This window comes from Dermacentor variabilis, chromosome 9 (genome assembly GCF_050947875.1).
Source record: "Dermacentor variabilis isolate Ectoservices chromosome 9, ASM5094787v1, whole genome shotgun sequence".
NCBI lineage: Eukaryota > Metazoa > Arthropoda > Arachnida > Ixodida > Ixodidae > Dermacentor > Dermacentor variabilis.
This window is the reverse complement of record NC_134576.1, coordinates 72,851,646-72,875,982: the sequence shown is the minus strand read 5'-3', so window position 1 is coordinate 72,875,982 and position 24,337 is coordinate 72,851,646. Positions and strand designations below refer to the sequence as shown.

The 24,337-nt window shown below is 44.2% G+C and overlaps 1 protein-coding gene across 1 annotated transcript; it reads left to right on the top strand.

Annotated features, from left to right (window-relative positions):
* Positions 1-3,594: 3,594 nt before the first annotated feature.
* On the top strand, positions 3,595-13,841 carry LOC142558403 (uncharacterized). Its single transcript, XM_075670542.1, has 3 exons — positions 3,595-3,935; positions 5,322-5,431; positions 13,672-13,841. Exons 1-3 carry the CDS (start codon positions 3,595-3,597, stop codon positions 13,839-13,841), a joined length of 621 nt encoding a protein of 206 aa, XP_075526657.1.
* The last annotated feature ends 10,496 nt before the right edge of the window (positions 13,842-24,337 follow it).

Genomic DNA, 24,337 nt, shown 5'->3' with positions numbered 1-24,337 from the left:
TTTTTTAGACAGCGTATTGACCCCTTTTTATTCTGTTCTTGTTTACAGGGACGTGACCAACGATATGCCGCCATCGAATGTAGAGGGGAATACTGAGATACCTTACAACGAAGTTCCGGCAGCCACCATACCTTCAATGAGCCCCGTGGTTCCCACAAGTTTTGATGCAGAACTTCCGACGTCTCTTACACAAGATACGGCTCAGTACTCAGGACTGGCGCCGTTAGTTGTTGCAAGGAATTTGAACGAAACCACCCCAACTTTAAGGAAAGCTGAAGGTGACATCATAGACTATACATCCGGCGTCCCCGACGATCACGAGACGTCCAGATTATCAAATAGCTGACAATATCTCGTATAGTTATTTTGCTTCAAGAATAATAAACCAAGATAAACTTAGCGTTCTAACCGACTACAAAGCGACGGAAGACAATGCACCTCCGAAAAAGAAAAACAAGCTGAGGCGGGGGTGGGTGTTTTGTTTTCAGTATTGCTTGGTGGCTTGAAAAGTATACGTAATAGTTCATTACCAAAGTCACCCACAATGTCCACGAACGGTGACCGTCCTTTGCTTAACATTAGCATGTAAATTTCTTCTTTACAAGAATATAATGCTCGTGCGTGTTGAGTTTGGACCGCGCTGACAATCCGGAAACATGTAGAAATAGAAATATGCTCAACACAGAATACTAGCACTCGATGCGTCGTTGAATCTACAGTAGTTCAGAAGTAAAACACGTTGCAAAAAAATCGGAGCGGTTTCACGAAATGTCTTCTCATTTTTGCTTGTACGTCAATTCAGATTACAGCGCAAAAAGCAGGAGCAATGCAGGTGTTCCCCGCTTCTCCTTTCCGCTTCACCTATTTGATTCCGTACCATTAAGCTGCTTCTAATTCCTCTGTATCTGCGTAAACACTGAAAGCAATCAAAATTCTTATGCTTGGGACCACCAGAACATTCTGTATCAGCCGTATAGCGGGAAGAATACGCTGCCCTTCAGACGTCGTTTTGCAGGTAAAGGCGTTGCAATGACGTACAAGTAATATAAAACTGAGTCCATAGCGGCTCATTCACTCTGTTAGACACATGGCATGATCGTTATGCAATTGTTGTCGATATCAGTATAAAATATAATCACACATTAACTGAAATGCAGTCGATGATTCCATGGTCACTCGTCATTTCGTCAATGTGCGGCCACCGGTTTCATTAATATCATCGTCAATATCATTTAACCACTTCGCCCCACTAAATACATCTCAAACTCGTATGAACGGCTCTTCTTTCTATTGCGTTACTGTAGGCAGCGCGGAATGTAATCACACGTGCTGAAAAAGCAGAAGTCGTGGCTTAGCGTTCGCCGAGAAGCCCGGCCAAGTGGTTGCCGCCCACTAACTCTTGCCGGCCACCTGGTGGAACGATTCTTCACGGGGTTTATTGCCGTCGCTGGAAGTCAAACGTCCTATACGTTTCAGCGTGCATGAATTTCACTGTTACAAACATCAAAACGTTCGGCGAGTCCAAACCTGCATGAAAAAGTTCATGCGACTGAGGACAGGTGCTCGCACCTTACCTTTGAAGTAGAAAAGACCATAAATGGCGCGGGTTATGCCACAGCTTTCGAGCATGACACCAACTGAAATAGTCGAAGTTTGTTAGTATTTCAATGCGAAGCTTTACTTGCCTCTTGCCAGACACCTTATGGGAAGCACGTGCGTTGTCTCGCCTACCGTGGGGCTTTTTCAACAAAAGAAAGTGTTTCCTGTGACAGGATATAAGGCGCGTGTGCAAGCACAATAGTAGAGTAGTTACAATGGTTTGTCCATTTGGACACGAATGTGCGCACAGAACGAGTGAATAATAAGGATCAGCGGCACTCGTATTCGCTTGTAGCGGCTAACTCGACCTTTGAATTGATTTGCACACGTGTCAAATTGCGCAGCAAAAACGAACTGAAAATGACGCAGTTCCTGCGTCTGCAGTTCTCCTCCTATACTCAACGACGAGAACTTAGTGCTGGTGAGCAAGAGGCCCATAAAAATCGTCGAACCGTGCACACGTCATGAGAATGTTGGCGTCACGGCTGTCATACCATCGATCGCGCCGTCGGCTTGCATACCCGTCATCATCATTATCAGCAGCAGCAGCAGCAGCATAATCATCATCGTCACCATCACCACCACCACCACCACCACCATTATTATTATTATTATTATTATTATTATTATTATTATTATTATTATTATTATTATTATTATTATTATTATTATTATTATTGGTGGATTGATTGATGGACTGATTGATTATTATACTCGTCATCATCAGCCCTCTTATATTCTTTGCAGGATGACAAACTTTTCCAGCGATCTCCAATTACACCTGCCTTCCGCTACCTAATTGCAAGTTTTGCGTACTTCTGGAGAGATCTTTATATGTAATTCTGTGTTCCGGGGCTTCTATTCTTGTCATTCACTGGGAGAAATGTTCGCTTGGCTGTCCAGAATTAGCCTATTCAATCCAATCAATTACACTCATCATTTATTCTTGTTTCGTTTTTCTTTACGTCATCGTTTAGCGTTTATTTCGCTTTCTTCTTGAATTCTAGTTCTTTCTGCACGCTACATTATTCCCGGAAGAGTGAAAATTTCCGAAATTCTGATGTTATTCTTCGGTAAGTGTCTGTTAACAACCGAATTTATTGCCGATTCCCCCTCACCGGCTGTTCTCCAAACGCACTCACGACAAGAACAAAAACGACAACAGCAACAACAGATGTTTATACAGTCAGTATCAGGCTCCGCAATTACTAACTCTGTGGATTACAGACATCTCCTGCACCCTTGGAAGAGAAATTTTTGCCGAACACGGAAAATTGAAGTGTCTATCACGAAGCTGCGCTGCCGTATACCTGCATTGAACTTCTACCTCCACAGGTCTGGTCTGGTCCCCTCACCATTATGCTTATTCTGTGGCGAAGGAGACAATCGACCATTTCTTGTTGTCTTGCAGACGTTTTTCTATTATAAGAAAACGACTACTCGAAATCCCGCTTCGCTCTATTGGTCTAACTTTATCAGTGCCTGTGATTCTATCTTTTGGAGCCTCCATTGTTGGCTTCAGCCACAGAAATGTTTGCTTGGCGATCCAAAATTACCTAATTGAAACCAATTGATTTCCATGTTAGATTGATCGTTCTCCCTCCCAACCATAGCTTTCTTTTATTTCTTATCTATTATTAATTATTATTAGTATTATTATTATTATTATTATTATTATTATTATTATTATTATTATTATTATTATTATTATTATTATTATTATTATTATTATTATTATTATCTTATACCCGGTTTTTATCTGATTATTTCCTTTTTTCTCCAACCACAAAACGTTTATTTTTAAACTCACACGCCCAAATTGTTAACTCCCTTGTTATCATTATTATTTTTAGGCACCTAATTAAACCGCCCGATTCTTGGCCAATCCCCCACTGTGGGTATGTGCCACGGCCACTCAGGACAACAACAACAACAAGAACAAGATGATTTGCAAGCGCGCCACCTCGGAAGAAGACGAAGAGGAAGTGTAGGAAAATGCGAAACCCAAATCCGCCAGGTTTTTCGCGTTTCCAGGCGCCACCCAACCGCGCGCTGGGACCGCCTGCGGCTGCGACCACAAACCCGGCGCGTCCTCCACAGCCCATTCAATATGGGTTTCCCACAGCAGCAGGAGTCCCCCAGGCGTCGCAAGCAGCCCGCTTCTATCAACACCCACAGACCGCTGCCCCTAGCTTTTACCGTGATGCTGTACCTCAATATGGAAGCACTGCGGCTGCGGGAAGCAGTCAGGAGGCACTAGTAGCGGGCTACCATGGGGACCCAGGAGGGGCAGTACCAGAAGACTTCGAGTCCACTGAGGGAGAATACAGGACGCTGTGAGTGTCTTCGACCTTGCACTGCATGCGTTTCCGGCAACTAATCAAGAAATGTCAATAGCATATATTTTAAATATTATATTGATGAATTGTTCTTACAATGTTCGCTTCTCGCGAAATGTCTTCCGAATTTATCAGTTCCGCAAGATTCACACATTCAATGTTAATGTACATCGAGTTATAGACATCCAGTTCACTCAGTGATTCATTTTCACCTTCAAATATGCTACTCGGCTATAGCTAATATTGATAAATCACGAAACTTTCACCAAGTTTTAAGAAAATTGACCAAGTTGCATGCGGGGGCTGAACTAAAGATAAGCTGATGGTACTAAAACAAAACCAAACACTTTGATGAAGGGTAAAGGCATTACGCAATAAATTCGGGACGTACACAAATAAGATAATGGGAGCGCTCAATAGGGTGTCTCTTCTTTACTGTAAACAAAATATAGCTGTCCGCCAGAGCTATACCTCGTACAGCCTAATTACATTATTGCGCAATTACTCGCAAAATAAACTTGAAGGTCTTAGTAGGTGTAAGAACTGATCAACTTGTCAATTGCTCTCTACACAGTAATTAGTTGTTAGGAGGAGCTCTTGCTCTCCCCCTCATTTGGCGAGAGCAACGAGTTTCTAGCTTTAGGGGGCAGCTATGCCTATATGGACGTGGTACAAGCAGTGGTATGCATAGCAAGAACAAAGTCATTATCTGATTTCTTGCGCGCACGTTTTACGTGTATCCGACCACATATACATTTTTAAACTGTAAAACTCTGCGGATCCATAATAATAAAATATATTAGAACCCTCTTTCGCAGGTTCCATATTTCCCACCTGAATCTGTGGTCAGACTTTGTGCACTGTGATTCAACCCAAATTAGGGTATTCTTTTTTATATTTTTTGCCCTGGTGTACTGCTATATATTGTGTTTGAACTTACTTTACTATATTGCAGTGTTGATTCGTAATTATGTTTTAAACCTTCTGCTTCTGCTATACCGTTGTTTTATGTTTGTTTTCCTTTGCAGTGCCTTGTATATTTGAATTTTGCTTTTGTCTTACTTTAAGTTTATATATAATTATGCATTGTGTATGGTTCCTTGATTCTTGATGCATGTGAAATTGTATTTTTTTTCTCTTTACTGCTGCCATTTTGTAAACGGGCCCCGGACCCCGTCAATCTGCTCCAATGCAGCTTTTTATCCCGGATTTTTTTCTCTTCGAGAAATAAATGAATCTTGAATCTTGAATATATGCCTCACAAATTTAGGAGCGAGCATGTCTGCTTTGGCAGTGTTGTTCTCTGAAAGTACCTGCGTGGTGAAAATTTTAAACGGAAGTTGTGACTGCCAGTTGCCATACGTCTCTTGCTTCTATTGGAAGGTTCTTTGAGAAACAAGTGGGTCCTTTCCAAGCGTGGCAACTCTTCATCATGTGGATGGCCATCACTGGTCTTGCTGTCTACATAGCCAGCCTCATCGGCTTCCGTCACAGTGAGTTTTGCTTGACCATGCCCCTGAACATTCTTTCTCATCGCACTGGCAAAGAATTATCACTTAATTCAGCAAAAAGTACTGAATTTGTTGCGATGATATCCTAAGATCATTGAAGCCGCAGAGCGTAATTATGTAACATCACGCCTGATTTGCCATGTAACTAATATTCAGTGAAAATATGTATAATAGAGTTTTTTGAAGCAGAACTTAGGCATGCGGTTTGTTGGGCGAGCTGGTTTGTTATTATTACAATTTGCTAGAGAATGCGGAGCACAGACGAGAGCTGTTCAAGTCGGGGAAGTTTAGCCATGAAGTTAGCAAGGCCAATCCAATTGGAACGAATTCTCAGGATGACACGAGTTTCAATATATTAATTAATTCTCGAACTTTGCAAAGAAATGCATTGGCATTCCAGTTACTTTCTTGCCTCAATGCTTAGAACTACGCCTACGTGGTTGTCCCGTGTCGCCTTCCTTCGTCTGTTGTTTTATTTGGCGCCTTCGTTGTAATTGCTGAAAACTTGCTAAGAAAGTACGCGCAACGACAGGGAATTTTCACCGTGAGTTTGACGGCTAGTATATTGTAAATTGTGTCATCCGCTCAATTCTTTTCAAGTGGATATGCCTTGCCGTCTCACCCGCTAAAATTTGTAAATTGCACTGTCTACCTTAAGATAATTCGTTAGAAATTTTAGTGAATGCTTTTTCATTATTCGGATGCGCATTTCAACGTTTTGTGCAAGTAATGTCCGCCTCTTGGAGTAGATCAGCTCTTGGAATAATATTGGGCTATCTGCCACAGACAACTTCTAAAAAAAATTTCGAAAGTTTTCACTGAAACACCCTTTATAATAAGAGCAGCTGAAGAATTCTATACTGACCTGTACAGTAGCCAGAGCAACCACACAACCTTCATCGTGAGTAGTGATGAACAAGACACAGAAGCTGCTTCTATAGTTAGCGATGATGTTTGCAGGGCCTTGCCAGACATGTCCCGGGGAAAAGCGGCACTATAAGATGGACTAAAATCATTAAATTCAAAGATGGAGAAAATATTATGCTTCAAAAGCTTATGGCTTTGTTTTTCGATATCTTTCATGGCTTCAAGTCTGCCAGAGAGCTGCGACTGTGCAAACATTGTACTAATCCATGGGAAAGAAGAAGTAAAAAAAATTGAAAATAATAGGCCCAATGGCTTGCTTTGAGCGTGGTGTAAAACATCTACCAAGACAATTTCCGATACAATCAGGGCAACAATTGATTTTATTCAATCAAAAGAACAGGCTGGCTTCGAAAAGGGATATTCTAGAATTAATTCCGTCCATGTCCTCAATGAGGCACGTGCCAAATCCCTGGAGTACAATCAACCGCCCCATATGGCGCTTTCCTAGATAATTAAAATACATTTACAAATCACAAATCAGTGTCAAATCAGTATACAAATCAGTATCAGTAGAGATACCAGCTGCCGTGGAGACTTTTCGCAATTACAGCGTACAGGAGGCATATGTGAATATCTTGGGAAATATCTATTAACATTACACAGCTACCTTGGTTATCCACAAAAAGTACAAAAAAATTGCCTATCAACAAACGATTGGGCAAGGGGACACAATTTCTCGAATGCTACTGAATGCATGCTTAGACGAAATATTCAGGATTTTAGACTGGATTCCAGACTGGATTTCAGGATTTTAGAGCAGTGAGCAACAGCCTCGAATGTCTCAATATTCGGTTTGCTGATGACATCGTCCTGTTCAGTAACACTAAGAATGAATTGCAAGAAATGATTCAGGACCTCAACCGAGAAGGCGTAAAAGCGGGTTGAAGATCAATATGCACAGGAGAGAGGCAGTGCTCAATAGCCTGGCAGGAAAACATGAATTCATGATCGCCATTCAGCCTCTATGGCCTCTGCAGGAGTACGTTTATCGAGGTAAATTACTCAGGACCCTGATCATGTGAATGAAATTCACAGAAGAAGAAAAATGGTTTGGATTACATACGGCTGGCATTATACAACACTGAATGGGAGCTTACCATAGCCGTTAAACAAAAATGTGTGCGATTATTGCACTCCACTGGTACCAAAACAAGAGGCCGAAGCTTGGAGGTTAGCAAAGACGGTTGTGAACAAGGCAAGGACCACAGGAAGAGCGATGGAACGAAAAATGGTAGACGTAATCTTAAGAGACAGCAAGAGCCGGAGAGCAACCGGAGGTAGCCCGTATTTTAGCTGTCATTACGAGAAAAAATTGGAACCGGGTATAACAATTCTCAAGGTAGATACCCAGTGGACCTTTAGACATACAGACTGGGTGCCCAGGGAAGGGAAGCGCAGTCGAGGATGACAGAAAACTAGTTTCGGTGTTGAAATTAGAAAATTTGTAGGAGAAAGTTGCAATGAGCTATAGCTCAAGGCAGGGATAACTAGAGATTGAATCAAATCAAAGCAATCAATTGTTTAATTCCAATGACAGTTGGGGTTCTCAGACGAAAAGCGGTAACTAAGCTCTTGAATTAGAACTTCAGTTTGGCCTAGTTGCTGTTTACTGCATATCGTACTGACCGCAAATAGAGACGGAAACTGCCGAAGAAAACACAAAAACAGCACGGGTGGTAACTGCCCATGTTGTTTTTGTGTTCTCTTCCGCTGTACCCGTCTTTATTTGCGGTCAATTTGATATGCATTAATCCTTTGACAGTGCATTAGAGCCCATCTACATGGCAACGGTTTCACAGTCCAGATTTGCAAAAACTAACAGACACATAGTACTGCAATTATTATACATAGTAATACTAAAAACTAAAAAAAGAGAAATAAGTAGTTCGAACACAACAAATGCAATCAATGCATACGTGTATTTGCGAATGGTCTAGTCGAAATGATCGAAAGCAACACGTGTACATATGACGCAAATAACAGCGAACTCTATGCTAAAATTGAAAGCCTTCTAATCGTGATAAGACATCATGTTATAAAATGATTAAGGAAGAGACAGAAAAAAAATCGCGCATTTCTTCTTTCCTGAAGGTAGCAAAGCCGACGTCTGTCTGTCCTTGTTTACTGAGCAAATACGGCAATGTAAACTTTAGTGAGTGCTGAAAATAGGCCAAGCGGCGAAAAGGAACAAGCCACTTCTCGGCGCTGCGGGTGCATGAGTCATTGTATTTAAACTTTAAACAAACACCCTAAATCGGTCATTTCCAAAGTGACTATATATATTAGACAAAGATCGAACATATTTTTTATACTAATTATTTTACAATGAGAGAACAACCTATATTTGCTGCTCTTTCGCGGAACGTTAATATACAGGAGAACTCTCTTTTGCGTTAGGTAGAGTTGAGGTAACCACCCAGATAAATAAGCAGTAATTGATATGGCCAGAAAAAGAACATGGTAAACCTGCTCGTTCTGGAAGAAAGCGTCTACATCGCGAAAGAACACCAGCAGCACATGATAACGATATTGTCAAAGATTCAGTAGGATACGTCCCTGTCATATCAGCAGAAAAAGTTACACCAAGAATTTTATGTATGTCAATTGTTTAAACAGGTGTTCTCTCAAGCTCTAATGATAGTGTACTTTTACCTCCGTGCCTCTGGATCTGCAAAAAGATTTCATGTTTTTCTTTTTTCGGATTCATTCGTAAGCTGTTAGCAGTAGACCGTTGATCGCTGGGATGGGCCTTCGTGCTGCACTGGAGATGAAAATAGGCTGTTGAAAACGATCATGATGAATACTTTGTACACCGCACTGTTGGCAACTTTATATAACTACGTCTAACGCAGGAAGCACTCTACGGTGGCACCAAATTAATCTTTTGTCTTGTGAGTCTATACCACCCTATTCGCACAAATGTCACTGTTTTATAATACAGCTCATGCGCCACAATATATTTTGCCGTCTTTCCATTGATGCCATGTGGTTACCTTAATAACACAATGTTATCTCTGCACAATGCATCCTATGACAAGTATATATATATATATATATATATATATATATATATATTGAACTCGACATTTTATTTCAATAGACTCAGTTACGCACCTCCATTCCACCACCGGCTGCCATGTTCCCAGGTTCTGAGTTTTCGCAAGCAATGCATCGAATTTACATATTTTTCCAGGGCTTCAAATTGAAGGGACGACACACAAACAAATGTCCGCTGTAATGTACGGCGCAAAACTTAATACATATAGCGGCACATTCAGGCGTGTTTTTATCATGCGTGCAGATGAATCCTTACAGAATGGAATTCCCTGTTGCAGTTGCTACAGGGGATACCAAGTAAAGCGTTGTTGCCAAAAAGAATGATAGAATACTGAAGAGTTCGTTTGACTAACATATCGAAAGAGCAAAAGGGAAAAAAGAAAGAAATAGATAATCGGCAGCAAGATAGCAATAATCTATTTAGGTAGCATTGATGTGTTGTCATAGTAGCCTGCAAGGAATACAAACCTCCCGGGGCAATCTGTCTCACAGTGTCACCGTTCGCTCAAGACACGCCTTCTTGTAGCGCAAATATAGCGAATGTTATAGCTGGATCTATCCATTGACTGTCGTCACCGAGCTCGTATAGCCAGATTCTATGGGCGACACGAACTGTGTATTACTTTCTGTAAGGCACTAGGCGACCAGCGATTACGCCGTTTCCTTCGACAAGTCATGTATAAAAGCCGACGCACTTCACTTGCCAATCAGATTTTCGACATTCGACGATTGTGGTCGTCGCTATCGTTGCTCTGAGTGTTACTTGTATTACTCGACCCAGGTTCAACCAATAAACAGTTAGTTCTGTGACGTCCGTATGCTGATGTGGTTGTTCACCTTCACTACGACATTACAATATGAAATCAGTCACAACAAACGCAATGTTAGATTCCGAAAACGAGAATCACTGATGAATTTCGAGCATTCGCGATCAGCCAGAAAGAATGAGCTCTTGTAATACATTTGTTAGTTGACTACATCGAGTTGGAGATAGCAAAAAACGCTCGAGACCTATTCATATGTATTAGTCAATAATAGAAACCTAATCTATTGACATGCCCCACTGGACAAAGAATTCTTCACAGAGACTTACATCACCTATGATTCTGCTTTATATGCAAATAAACTGCAATTGTCTTCAGACAATTATGTGTTCGCACGGATAACATTCGTTTGAACATTTTTCTCAAGTACATGTAGCAGTTAGCAGCGCGGCTGTGATAATCCACACTGGTTCATAGGTGAAAAATATGAAATCCTGCTTCTAAACAGTTAAATACTGGTTGACATTCAGTTGGTATTGGAAACTTTGCATATGATAAGCTTCGGTACTAGCGTTTTTAGTTTCCGGTGTACCCAACAATATTTTTAATTCTTTTTACATAGCACTGGTACACCCGAAAACAAGTAAGTACACATATAGGCGTGAAGCTGCAGCAAAGCTGTACATCTCACTGTCTCAGAATATAAAAATGTCAGCACCACATTATTCACAAAAACCGCTAAGATGAATTGTTTTATTCATATTTGCGCCACATTTTTACGTCCCTGAGTGCATACTTGCTTCGGATGAATTACGAAGCTGGTCACGGGAAATATATAGCACTCCTTGGGAAATAGCATAATTTTGCCTTGGAGATTATGAAGAATCGCAACGTACGACACAGATGTTTAAATAATAATGTCTTAAATTTGACAGCGCACACAAAAAATTACTTGAAACCTTCATGGGTAGTCCATGCTATAAATACAACTTAGGGGTCTTCAAGAAGCATGCAATTCCTGCGAAAGTGCTTAATTACTTGAAAAACACACAGAGACAAAGATCTACTCTTGACGGGCCACCTAAAAATGTGTGGCAGTTTGAAACCGAACAGCAGTATCTTCCTTTAAAGAATGAATATTTCTGTTTATGGCGAGAAATCTCCAAATTTTTACTGGAATGCACCTCCGCACGGTATTGTGGAAATAAATTTCATAAACACTCCGAGTTAAATATTGTTTCTTGGTCTCTTTACTATCACCAATTATCATTTGTTTACAGGTTCAACAGCCACATAAGTACTGGTAGATATACTCGTATGCGTGCGCCAGTCGGTCTTAGTTTCTCAATCATATGCAGCTGCAAACTGGGCGAAAGATGCCCCTATGAGCATGGCTGTATAAACTGGTTGAATAGACACTTCGGCATGTACCGTAATACTGGTTGTTTTGGCGTCAAAAGTATTGTTAGGTGGGCTGTCACATTTACTATGTTCATGCGGCGTATTCACCTGTATATTTGTGGTCTGTTACACCCACTTCCCAAAATTTGATTCTTTCTTGCTACATAAAAGATACACACGTGGGGAGTAAAACTACTGCCCTATTGTCTGGAGAATAAGGGAAAATCAATAAACGAAATGCTTCGGTCAAATCATACGCAAAGACAAGAAAAATATAAGGGGACACGAAAGATATTTACACTAATTTCGATACTTGTAGGGTTCTTTTTCTCAGATAACAAAAACAACTTTACCAGTGTATTGTTTGAAGAAACGGAATGATCATTAGAAAAAGGAAGAAAAGAACGCTCAAGAAAACATCGGAAAGGAAAGCACCAACATCCTTCTTGAGATGCGTTGTTTCGTACTAGATGAATTATGTCCACTGAATGAGTAACTGTGGTACAGGTAACTGCTTCTTCGGTCTTCGACCGATGATGAACGAACAAGGTTCACATGCGGGCTCGTTGGTGTGGCGTCTTGGAAAACTGATGTAGCAGATTTAGGCGAGGTCACAAGAAGGCACAAATATATTTTTGTTGATGTGCCTTGTGGCATCCCGCCCGCATGAGCAACATTGGTACTCCAAAGTTACCTAACACGGAAAAATATTATTAAAGAAAGCATTCTATTTATGAGCCTATATATTGTTGAACTGGTAGGTTTCGAATCGATGGCACTTTAAACCTATGCCACTAAAGGTACCATCAGGCGATATTGTGACAAGTTAATAAAATGTAATAATTGCTACGCACACAATAAGTGCGAGGATATGTCCATATTGTAGCAGGATTATCCCATCGGCTCTACGGTAACCTTCAAAGAACTGAAGTCTTGTCTATTCACTGTTACTAGTAAGCATAGTTCACGGTTATACTTGCTTTCTATCAATGCTTACCATTCACCTCCATGATTTCATGGCCAACATGCTCATATTACTAGCGCTTGTATTGTCAAGAAATAATGCCTGTCGTAATGAATAAATCGCTGCTACCTCATTTAACATCCCTAATTTCTCGTGAAATCGGCGTTTTCGGTAAACGTTCAAGGAACCAATTGTGGAGTACGACGTTGAGTGATCTTAGAAAGAATCGGGTGCTATTATCGCCAAGCTTTTCGTTCGTGTGCCCCCGTCTACCATTAGCTTGCACCTTTGGTATTAAGGATGTCTAGCAAAAATATTGGCTAAAAGTTCTCTTACAAAGAATTTTATTGTATTAGGGTTTTTGAGTATAACTCCTGCTCTTTCTTTTTGCCACCCAACTATTCAGGTACACTTTCTCACACGCATATCTACGACCATGTTGAGCGTAAGTACGGCAGTCAGGATTTCTGCTCAGCGTAGCAGTTCAGTGCTTGTGTAAACTACGCTAACAATTTTGTTGTCCTGGTGCATGTTGTACTTGGTATAGCTTCGCGACAAAACTCACGGAGAACAAATTGGGAGACGTACTTTGACATTCTGTTAATGGAGCACGTGGTGCTCGTAAAAGAATTCCTTCGCATTTCTGCTGTCACAATAATTTACATGTGCCATAATAGAGACAATGAACCTTACGACAGTGCCCAGTGCTGTAAGGAGCAGCCTAATAACTTTGCCATGGCACTGCCCTAACAATGTTACGAAAGCTTGTGAACAGAAGTGTGCTTAGTTGATTGAACAATGTTTGTGTCAAGGTGAGCATAGCATTAAATTTGGAAATTGAGTTTTCAGGCACAACAATATTTAACTATACGTCATTTGCAACACAGTCCTATGATGATGTTTGATGTTCATCTTTACACGACAACGTTCCCACGCAGAAAAGTATATATATATATATATATATGTATACATATACACGGCATTTTCTTGCAGTTTTCTTTAGAGGACTTTTCTTAGCGTGCTGCTAAACTTTTAGACGTTTAGAAGTTATCATCTACGTTTGTGGTTGGAATTGTAGCAAAGCTGGTGGGTGCAATTGGATCGCGCAGCTGGTGCCGTCAACGGAGCGTGCGACGATAACACACCGTGTCGGGGATTGGCACAGTGCCTGGAGGGTTACTGCACCTGCCGGCAGCCACAGTTCGTGGTCGTTGAAGGGGTCTGTGCAAAAAAGACGTCCGAGCAAGGTGGCTTCAAAGTGGACAAGGAAAATGAGTGAGTAGGGATGTTCAGAATGCATATTTTTTCATGCTAATCTATTTTAAAAACCGGCTTTCAGGTGTGGAATTGCATATCGAATACTATAAAAACAACAGAAAAAAACAAAGCCCCTTTCTTAAAGAAAGATGGTTTAAAGCGAAGCTTTCCCCCAATGCAAATTGAATCAAAGTCCAAATCCAACGACCACACAACGAAACCAAGAAATGCTGAGGGACCCGATGCTTTGCATATGCGATTTGATTGCTTGGTTAATATTCTATTTTTTGAACGTTGAAGTTAAATGAAGACACATTTCGTTGAGTTGCATAGCTTTTATTTTAGATCATGCAGCCGTTGATTACACGCACGCACTCATACTTTCACGGACGACTATACACTTGCACAGTATTGCCTTGTGATCGCTCTGTGATACGGTCAGAGGCTCTGCCATCGTAACGCGACACAGCCTGCTTGCAAACGTCAGATCAATGCAGGAACGGTGTTGCGTGGTGGTTCTCTGTAGCTTCTTCAGTTTAAGCGAGTAGCGATCTGGCATGAAATTCTCGATCCATTTGCCGTGATCTTTCAACACATCGATGTTAAAGTCAGCGCACACGAGGATCGGCGTAATATGTGTCTTTAACGTCTTCATCGTTTCTGCCAGGAACGTTTCCGCTGACGATCACAAGACCAGCAGGCATCTCGGCTGCACAAGTGTTTCCTACGCTTCTGCATGCCGCTTGCCGACACACGGGATCGGCCTTACGGGCATGATCGTGTTCGCGCTTACGTGCGCGTACGGTAGCCTCCTCTTCTGCCATGCGCTGCACCTACGGCCATGTGACGGCCGGGAATGCGTTGCTTGGCGCGTGTAATGCCATGTATACAGCTCGTCCGGGTACCATGGCGTTCAACCATTTTCTTTAAGGAAAGGGCTTTAATTTTTTTTGACATGCTAAAACCAGCTGGTGTTCGCGTGCACTTGCTGTGTCCGATAGGCAGGGAAACTCAGTTAATCGCGACAGAGGTGATGTCGTCCGTGTCATGCCTAGCAGACGCAACTTGCGCTTCCAGTGAACTTAGCGCGCATGCGCTACTCTTGCTGAGCTCATCGCTTCGCGCCTTTATCAGGCACCGACCGGATGGCGAGTCGACGCGGGTGCGGTACTGCGAATGTAAACTGAGTGTTCTATCAGATGTGTAAGTTGGCCTTTTTGCATTGCGTTTTCGGTATTCACGGACGAATCAGTGAGACATAGAAAGCTTCGCTTTAAAGAAATATTTCTTGGAACCTGCTTGGGGACGAAGCCTATCTGCGTTTTTTAAAGCGAAAGCTTTACTGGCCGCGAACTTGCGATTTTCCCGTGGCGGTGCTCCGAGGAGGCACATGACGTCACAACGCGCGCCCCGCCGTGGATATTTCTGTGTATCTTGCTCCCTAGTCACTATTGCGCATGCGCCACTAGTAGCACAGAGCCACAGGCGTTCCGCCGCCGCTTTTGGTATGACGTCACTCCGCGTTCCTCGTCGTTGCGCTCGCCTCCGATCGCTTCGCCAGCTGCGTCGCATGCTTGATAACATGTCGGAAGATTGAAAAGGAGAGCTTGCGTGCGCCGCAACCACAGTTGAGGTGGCAGTATGGACGGTGACAATTCTGATAAGCAGGAGGAGGCCTGGAATCGACATCGGAACGAGATGAAGAGGAAACGAATCGCCTAGGAAACAGACAAACAGCGCGCCGAAACTGGCTGAACGCCACAACATAGCTAGACAACCAGACTAACTTGGACTTGCAATCAAGATTAACCAAGGCTAACCATGCTATGCCTTAGCTTTCGCTACGCATATCCTGGCATAGCCGAGCTAAGCCACTGTCAATTTTTTTCATAGACATTACTTCGTCAACCATGCGACGTTATAAACGTCAAGCATAGCGCTCTGATACCTGTAAAAAAAAGCAGCGGCTAGTGTTTTCTCTCCTACAGGCATATGTAAAATGGTTACCAATGATGTTCTGTCTTCACGTAACCATACAAGCGTGAAAATATAATTAAGTTGAGTGCAAATACGCGGACGAGAAACGTTTGGCAGGCTGAGGAGGCAAAGCTGACTGAAAGGGTCACCCTAACTGAATTTCGATTTTGCGTATGGCGTTTCATACTTACAATACATTTTATAAGAACAATAACACTTGTACAACGTAGGCACAAATTTCGCCAATACAGGTATTACAGCAAAAAGCGAGAAAAGTTATAAAAACCATCAATTTATTGAAATAGAATTGAAATGATATTATTGAAATACATGATTGCACTTAGGAAGAGAGGAGAAAAGGCAGTTACACCTCATGGTGTAAAAGCCTTCAAGAAACAAATATTCTAGTCAACCTTTGTCCATCGTCCGAATAACACTCTCGCTGGGTCAGTTTCACAGAACTGCTGTCTAAAGCAGGCTAGAAAGTGCGACAACTGTTCATACTACAGAAAGACAAACTCACGTGATTAACAGTGGCAACGTATTGCATACATGGCGACTCGATCCATCTCACGATGACTGCCAATGGCAGTGCGTTAGTGTAGAAACAACACAGTGGCAGATCTTACTGCCATCGTCGAAACGAGGTATGTGTGAGGCGTGTACTACAGCGGGAATACTCTTTCGCGCTTACATAGAAACACTCCACGCCATCTAGCCTCGCTGCCGAAAAACCTGCGCAGCCGGGATAACGGTTAGAAACAATTTAGATAGATAGGGACAGAGATATATATATTGATAAATAAAAACATACATACGTAGATAGCCCCCCAAAGTGCGTGAAGTACCTTCAGAATGCTAAAGCAATTAAATTTAATTTGAGCTGCAGAAAACAATCATTTTCTTTCAAAGTGCTTTGTAAACAAGTGTAAGATCCAGTGCAAGAACATTAAAGTGTACTTGGACCCTCGCTGCTTGTAATATTTATTAACGATCTGCCTTTGGAAATTGCGTCAACTGTTCGCATAGCTGCAGATGATTGCTTATTTATCATCAAATTGGCTCACCCGCTCATAAAACCGTTCATCGGAAAGATCTTGATTGCGTTACTAACAGCTGCTTCCTTAGCTTGTCAAGTCAGCCTGAATACCGATAAATGTGAAATAATAGCGATTACCTGCATACATTTGCATTCAACCTTGAGTTACTCGCATGACAATATCATTGTCAACCACGTCTCCTCATAAAATAACCTTAGCCACTGCCATCTCGCACATCTCTTTTCTTAGGCGGTAAATCTTTTGAGTGCACGGCATTGCCATCTCGCATATCTCTTTTGAGTGCACTGCATTTACATGTAATACGTGTTTTCTGAGATGCTAAAATTTTTCAGAGCACTGCATTGCCATCTAGTACATTTGTTTGCTAAAGCGGTAAAATATTTGAGTGCACTGCATTGCCATCTAGTACATGTTTTCTCAGGTGCTAACACTTTTCAGTGCGCTGCATTGTCATCTAGCACATCTGTTTCCTGAGGTGGTAAAAGCGTTAAGTGCACTGCATTGCCATCTAGCACATCTCTTTTCTGAGGTGATAAAGCTTTGAGAGAAGTGCGATGCAATTTCGCACATATGTTTTCTGAGGTGGTAAATGTTTGAGTGCACCGCATTACCATCTTGCACATATGTTTTCTGAGGCGGTAAAGCTTTTGAGTGCGCTGCATTGCCATCCGGTACATCTGTTTTTTGAGGTGCTAAAGCTGTTGAGTGCACTGCATTGCCATCTCGCACATCTGTTTACTTAGGTGGTAAAGCTTTTGAGTGCACTGCATTGCCAACTAGCACACCTGTTTTCTGAGGTGGTAAAACTTTTGAGTGCACTGCATCGCTATCTTATACATATGTTTTCTGAGGCGGTAAAACTTTTAAGTGCACTGAATTGCCATCCAGTACATGGTTTTTGAGGTGCTAAAGCTTTTCAGTGCACTGCATCGCCATCTCGCAGATCTGTTTTGCGAGGTGACAAAACTTTTGAGTGCACGGCATTGCCATCTCTTACACATCTCTCTTTTGAGTGCACTGCATTTCCATGTAGTACATGTTTTTTGAGGTGCTAAAACTTTTGAGTGCACTGCATTGTCATCTAACACAGCAGCATGTTCACGTGGTAAAACGTTTGAGTGCACTGCATTGCAAATCTAGTACATCTGTTTCCTGAGGCGCTAAAACTTTTGACTGCGTGGCATTGTCATCTAGCACGTCTGTTTTTGGAGGTGGTGAAACTTTTGAGTGTACTGCATTGCCATCTAGCACAGGTGTATAACATATATTTTTGTATGACCTGAGCTGACGTTTTATTTGGCACATTCTGGGAGTCTAACCAGGTTTCCTGTTTTTTTTTCTTTATTTATTTGGCTGCAGCACAAGGACGCCATGACTCAACGATGGTGCATGTGTCTGTGTCCGTCATTGAGTATCTCGATACCTTTACGAAGATGGACATATTGGCGGCAAACATTCTGACGCAACGCCTAGCAATTGCACCGATTCATATTGTTCGGACGCTAGTTTCACAACGGGAATGCAGCTATGTCCGTTGAAAAATGAGCGCGTAGTCACCCCACCAATACTTATCATATTTTATACATGATTCTTCTTTCGTTATTGCGTTGTACAAACATTCGCACTGCGAACCAGTAATTTTTTTGATTAATTCAAGCAGGAATGTAGTGACAAATGTACCCGCCACTGAATAAAAGGTCACGGTGTTACGCACAATATCAATAGATGAAGGTCTATCGTCAGGAAGCTCTACAAACGCCTTGTAGTTCGCTCAAAAGTGCGATGTCATGACCTTCTTGATATCATACTTGGCTATGCCTGGAAATATATGCAAAGTGCATATCACAAATGTGTTTTTCGTTTGTACTTCACAGATATCCTCAAAATCGGTGGCATTGTCCTCTTAAGGTCAGAATGTATGGTTGTACGTACATATTGTACCTTGCGTATATATCAATGCCTCCTCGGGAACGCATGCGCCGTTCGCTAACGATTCCAGTACATCTGTGGACTTGAAACAATATATATTGTGAAATGGGGTTTATTGAAGCTCGTTCGAGGGATCCCAGGTAGCTCTAGATCACGAGTCCTAGCGCTTCGCATCAACAGTCCGAGCTCGGGTCTCGCGCCGCAGCGGTGGCAGTCCGCACTGTGCCACATGCATATTACCCACTACAACTTCCCCCGCGGCGAAGAGGAGCCATCCTGGCCACTTAAGGTGATGATACGATAAGGGGGTCGTGGTACGGCTTCAAGGGGCTGACGTGAACGGTCTCGCGGCCACGGCGGCGTTTGTCCGAAGATGGCGTCTCCGGTTCGACCACATAATTCACAGGCGAAGTACACGCAACGATCCGGTACGGACCTTGATATTTCGGAGCAAGCTTTGGGCTAAGGCCTGGAGCTTGGAAGAGCAGCCGAAGCCACATGTGAGAGTCCATGGAGAAGGACTGTGTGGGGTGATCGTTGTCGCGGCGATCTTTGTGGATTCCTTGGGTATCCAACCTAAACGAGTGAGCCAGTTGGTGGCACTCTTCAGCATGGCGAGCAACTTCTGAAAGAGGGGTGAATTCAGAGGCATCCGCGTGATATGGTAGTACGGTGTCGAGGGTAGTGGATGGTTCACGTCAATAAAGAAGGAAAAATGGTGAGCAGTCTGTGGTAGCCTGAACGGCGGTAGTGTATGCGTACGTCACAAAAGGGAGGGCATCGTCCCAATTGGATGATCATACGCAACATACATGGTGAGCATGTCCCCAAGAGTGCGGTTGAATCGTCACGTTAGACCGTTAGTCTGTGGGTGATACGCCGTAGTGGTGCGGTGAATACTGCGGCACGCGGTGAGTAGCTCATTAATAACTTCGGACAAGAAGACACGGCCTCGGTCACTGAGCAGTTCTCGCGGTGCGCCATGCCGTAAGACGAGATGCCGTAAGATGGATGCGGTGACGTCGCGAGCCGCAGCCGAAGCAAGTGCAGCAGTTTCAGCATATCTTGTGAGGTGGCCTACTGCGACAATTATCCAACGATTTCCGTTAGCACTGCATGGAAGAGGCCCATAAAGGTCAATGCCGACCCGATCAAAAGGACGTGCAGGACACGGTAAAGGTTGCAGAGGACCTGTCGTATGAGAAGATCTCTTGCGTCGCTGACAGGCTGCACATGACCGAATGTATATGCGGACATAAGAATACATGCCGCGCCAGTAGTACCGCTGGCGGAGCCGCTCTTAGGTTTTCAGGACGCCAGCATGAGCTTGTTGCGGGTCTGCATGGAAATATGTGCATACGTCGGAACGCAAATGGCGACGGATGACTAGCAGTCATTTGCGACCGTCTGGCTGATAGTTTCGGCGGTACAAGATGGCGACCCATAGCACGAAGTGCGTGGCTTGGCGACGAAGGGCTCGAGGGCATGTAGACGTTGAAGGACTGCTAAGAATGTCAATGAGAGACACAATCCACGGATCTTTTCTCTGTTCAGACGGCATGTCAGTAGCAGCAAGCGTAGCAACCGGGCACTCTATAGATGAAGGTGGCGTTTCGTCGTATCGCATGGGCGAACGGAAGAGCGCATCTGCATCAGAATGTCGGCGCCCGGATCGATAAATGACGCGAATGTCAAATTCTTGGAGCCGAAGAGCCCAACTACGGGTCTTTCAGTGACGCAAGCCAGCAGAGCGCGTGGTGGTCTGTCACAACGTCGAACGGACGGCCATACAAGTAAGGGCGAAATTTGTTTAAGGCCCAAACTATTGCCAAATATTCTTTTTCCGTGACAGAATAATTGGATTCTGCCTTCGTGAGAGCACGACTCGCATATGCAACCACATATTCTAGAAAGTCATGCTTCCGTTGTGCAAGGAAGGCTCCAAGACCAACGCCGCTGGCGTCGGTATGAACTTCAGTCGGTGGACTCGGGTTGTAGTGGCGTACAACAGGCGGTGAGGTAAGTCGACGACGCAAAGTGGTGAAGGCTTGGTCACATGCCGGAGTCCAGTCGCGAAGGTCACCAGGGCCAGCCAGGAGCTACATCAGTGGAGTGATGATGCAGGCAAAATTGCGCACAAAGCGTCGAAAATAAGAGCAAAAACCGACAAAACTTCGGAGCTCTTTCACTGTAGTCGGCTGTGGAAATTCTGTGACAGCACGAAGTTTGTCAAGGTCGGGAAGGACGCCGTCTTTGGACACGACAAGGGCAAGTATGGTCAGCTGGCGGGCTCCGAAGCGGCACTTCAAGTTGAAGGCCAGCGGTGGTAAGGCAAGTCAGGACTTCGCGTAGACGAGAGAGGTGAGTGGTGAAATCAGGGGAGAAAACTACCACGTCGTCTAAATAACACAAGCACGTCTTCCATTTGAGGCCTCGTAGAATATTGTCCATTCTGTCGAATGTGGCGGGTGCATTGCAGAGGCCGAATGGCATTACTGTAAACTCATACAGGCCATCAGGCGTAATGAAAGCTGCCTTCGAGCGGTCGGATTCATCCACTGGCACTTGCCAATAGCCCGATCGCAAGTCCAAAGGAAAAAAGAATTCGGCACCATGAAGACAATCCAGGGCGTCATCTATGCGCGGTATAGGATAGACATCTTTTCGTCTAATCATGTTGAGGCGACGATAGTCTACATAGAAACGAATCGAGCCATCTTTTTTTCTTAATGAGTACTACAGGAGACGACCGAGGGCTGCAGGATGGCTTGATAACACCACGTTCAAGCATGTCTTCAACTTGCTCGGCGATGACACGATGCTCGGTGGATGACACGCGGTACGGACGCTGGCGTAATGGTGCGTGATGTCCCGTATCCATGTGGTGACAGATGGTACTTGTACGGCCTAATGATGCTTGGTTGCAGTCAAAAGAGGCGTGAAAATCATTTAAAAGAGTAATAAGCCGTTCACGTTGTGTCGGCTCGAGGTCATCGGCAATAGAGCGACAAAAAACATCCGGTGATACTCGGTTAGATGGCACATGGGGTGCCAGTGCTGTTACGTTGGCAGTATCCACGTCGTCGAGAACAGGGAAATGCACAATCACGTCAGCGTCCACAGTCTGGATGGTACCAATAGTCTCGCCACAGTGCAAAGCCAAAGTGTACAAATTTGGGTTAGAAATCAGTATTTCTGCAGCCCCATGGTGAACCGTGAGGAGGGCGAAAGGCAACAATATAGGCTGGCGGCGAATGAAGACGGCAGCGGGTGAAAACATGACTGTCGCTTCGGCAAGCGATGCGCATGAAAGAGGGACAAATACCGCGCTGTGAGGCGCAAGGTTTATATCTGAAGCTACACAGATCCTGGTAACATCATGAACTTGAAGGTCGTGAGATGGCAAATCGCACAGAACGGAGAACTGAACCTCAGCACGTGCACAGTCAATGACGGCGTGATGGCGAGACAGAAAATCCCAACCGAGAATCACATCGTGGGAGCAACAAGTTAACACAAAGAAATCATTCGAATTACAAAATGTCTCGAATCAGCACCCTGGCAGTGCACATAGAGACTGGCTGAACTTGTGAACTGGCTGTTCTAAGCAATAGTACCGAAGGCATCATGGTCACTTTCCGTAATTCACGGCAAAGTTTCTCACTAATCACGGATACAACAGCACCTGTATTGACGAGCGCAAGACATCTGATGCCATCAAGGGACACTTCAATAACGTTAGCGGGGGAAAACGAGGACTTTGATGTTCCGACGATGACGCAGTTCATGCCTCAGGAACTGCGGAAACTGTTTTCCGCCTCAGTAGTACTGGCACTGGGCCTACGACGCATGGGTGAGAGTGAACGCCGACGAGGGGAAGGCGAGCTACGAATACCGTAGAGCTATGACTGCGGTGCTGGTATGTCATCAGCAGCGTAGACTTCCGGTGGTGGTCGCTGAGGCATACGGAATGGTCGGAAGCCGGAGCTGGGTGGTCGCACTGTGCCCATGAAGGCCGGCAAGCGCCGGCGGCAGAAGCGCGCTACATGTCCCGGTGTACCGCAGGCATAGCATATTGGGCGGTTGTCAGCAGTGCGCCAAGGGTTTGTACCTTGCTGCTGTGCGCTGAAAAAGGGAGCTACCGGCTGGCGAGGCGAAGGCGGATGAGAGAACACCGGCTGGAGAAGCGCTGAAGGCGGAGGAGAGAATTCCGGCAGACGAGGCGCCCGTGCAGCGGCTTCAGCGTACGTCAGAGGTGCGGCCACGGGAGACGGCTGACACGGAGGTGGAAGAGCTTCGGTCACTTGCTCTTGAATTACCTGTCGGATCGCTGGAGCCAAATATTGAGAAGGCTTCTCCATGGTCGGCAAATCGAGAGCTGTCGTGCGACCTCCTCGCGCACAAATTCTTTTGTTTGCGTCAGCAAAGTTGTGTGGTTGTCGCCAATAACCAATGATGCTAACGAATCTTCCGTAGGCGGTGGGCGCCGAGCTAAGATGCGTTGTTTCCGTAGCTCGTGAAAACTTTGGGACAAATTGATAACTTCAGCCACGGTACGCGGATCCTTCACTAACAACATTTGAAAGACGTCCTCATCAATGCCTTTCATAATGTGTTTTATCTTGTCCTGTTCCGCCATTGACGGATTCACGCGCTTACACAGGTCAATGACATCTTCGATGTAACTTGTGAACGTTGCACCGTGATGTTGCGCGCGCCCCCGTAAGCGTTGTTCTGCGCGAGCTTGCGCACAGCGGGGCGCCCGAACACTTCTGTGAAACTTGTCTTGAATCTACTCCACAGTGTGAAATCGTGTTCGTGGTTTCGGAATCAGAGGTTCGCGATGCCGGTTAAATGAAACAGCACGTTGTGCAACTTGGTGACGTCGTCACACTTGTTATGCTGGCTCACCCGTTCGTAAGATGACAACCAATCCTCCACGTCATGATCATCGGTGCCGCTAAAGATGACAGGATCACGCTGGCACAATGCACCGGAAACGACGACCGCCGGAGGCTGTGGTGCATCTTTCTGGGTGGTTTCGTCAGGCGTGGTCGCAGCAGTCGGTAGCGTCCGGCTTCGGAGTTCCAGTTTTCAAGGTTACCAAATGAAACCAAATGAAATGGGGTTTATTGCAGCTCGTTCGAGGGATTGCAGGTAGCTCTAGATAACGAGTCCTAGCGCTTCGCTTCAACATCCCGAGCTCGGGTGTCGCGCCGCAGCGGTGGCAGTCCGCACTGTGCCACATGCATATTACCCACTACAATTCATTCATCTATTGAAATTATTTCTTAATATTATTAGGGGTGGAGTGCATGAAGCACTCCACCCTTATTAGCAATATGCTTCTGTAGGTATACGCATATGTATAAGGTACATCCTTACAAAGATTTTTGTATAAAGTCTACAGAGCTATGGCCTTCCCCTTTTTATAAACTAGACCACAAGAAGCCTGGGTCTATAGACTGTCTGCCGCCGAACACACCTAGGTAGCTGTATATAAGTTGAGGTTCAACACTATTTACATGCTTTGCAGCCGCATTGTCTTTAA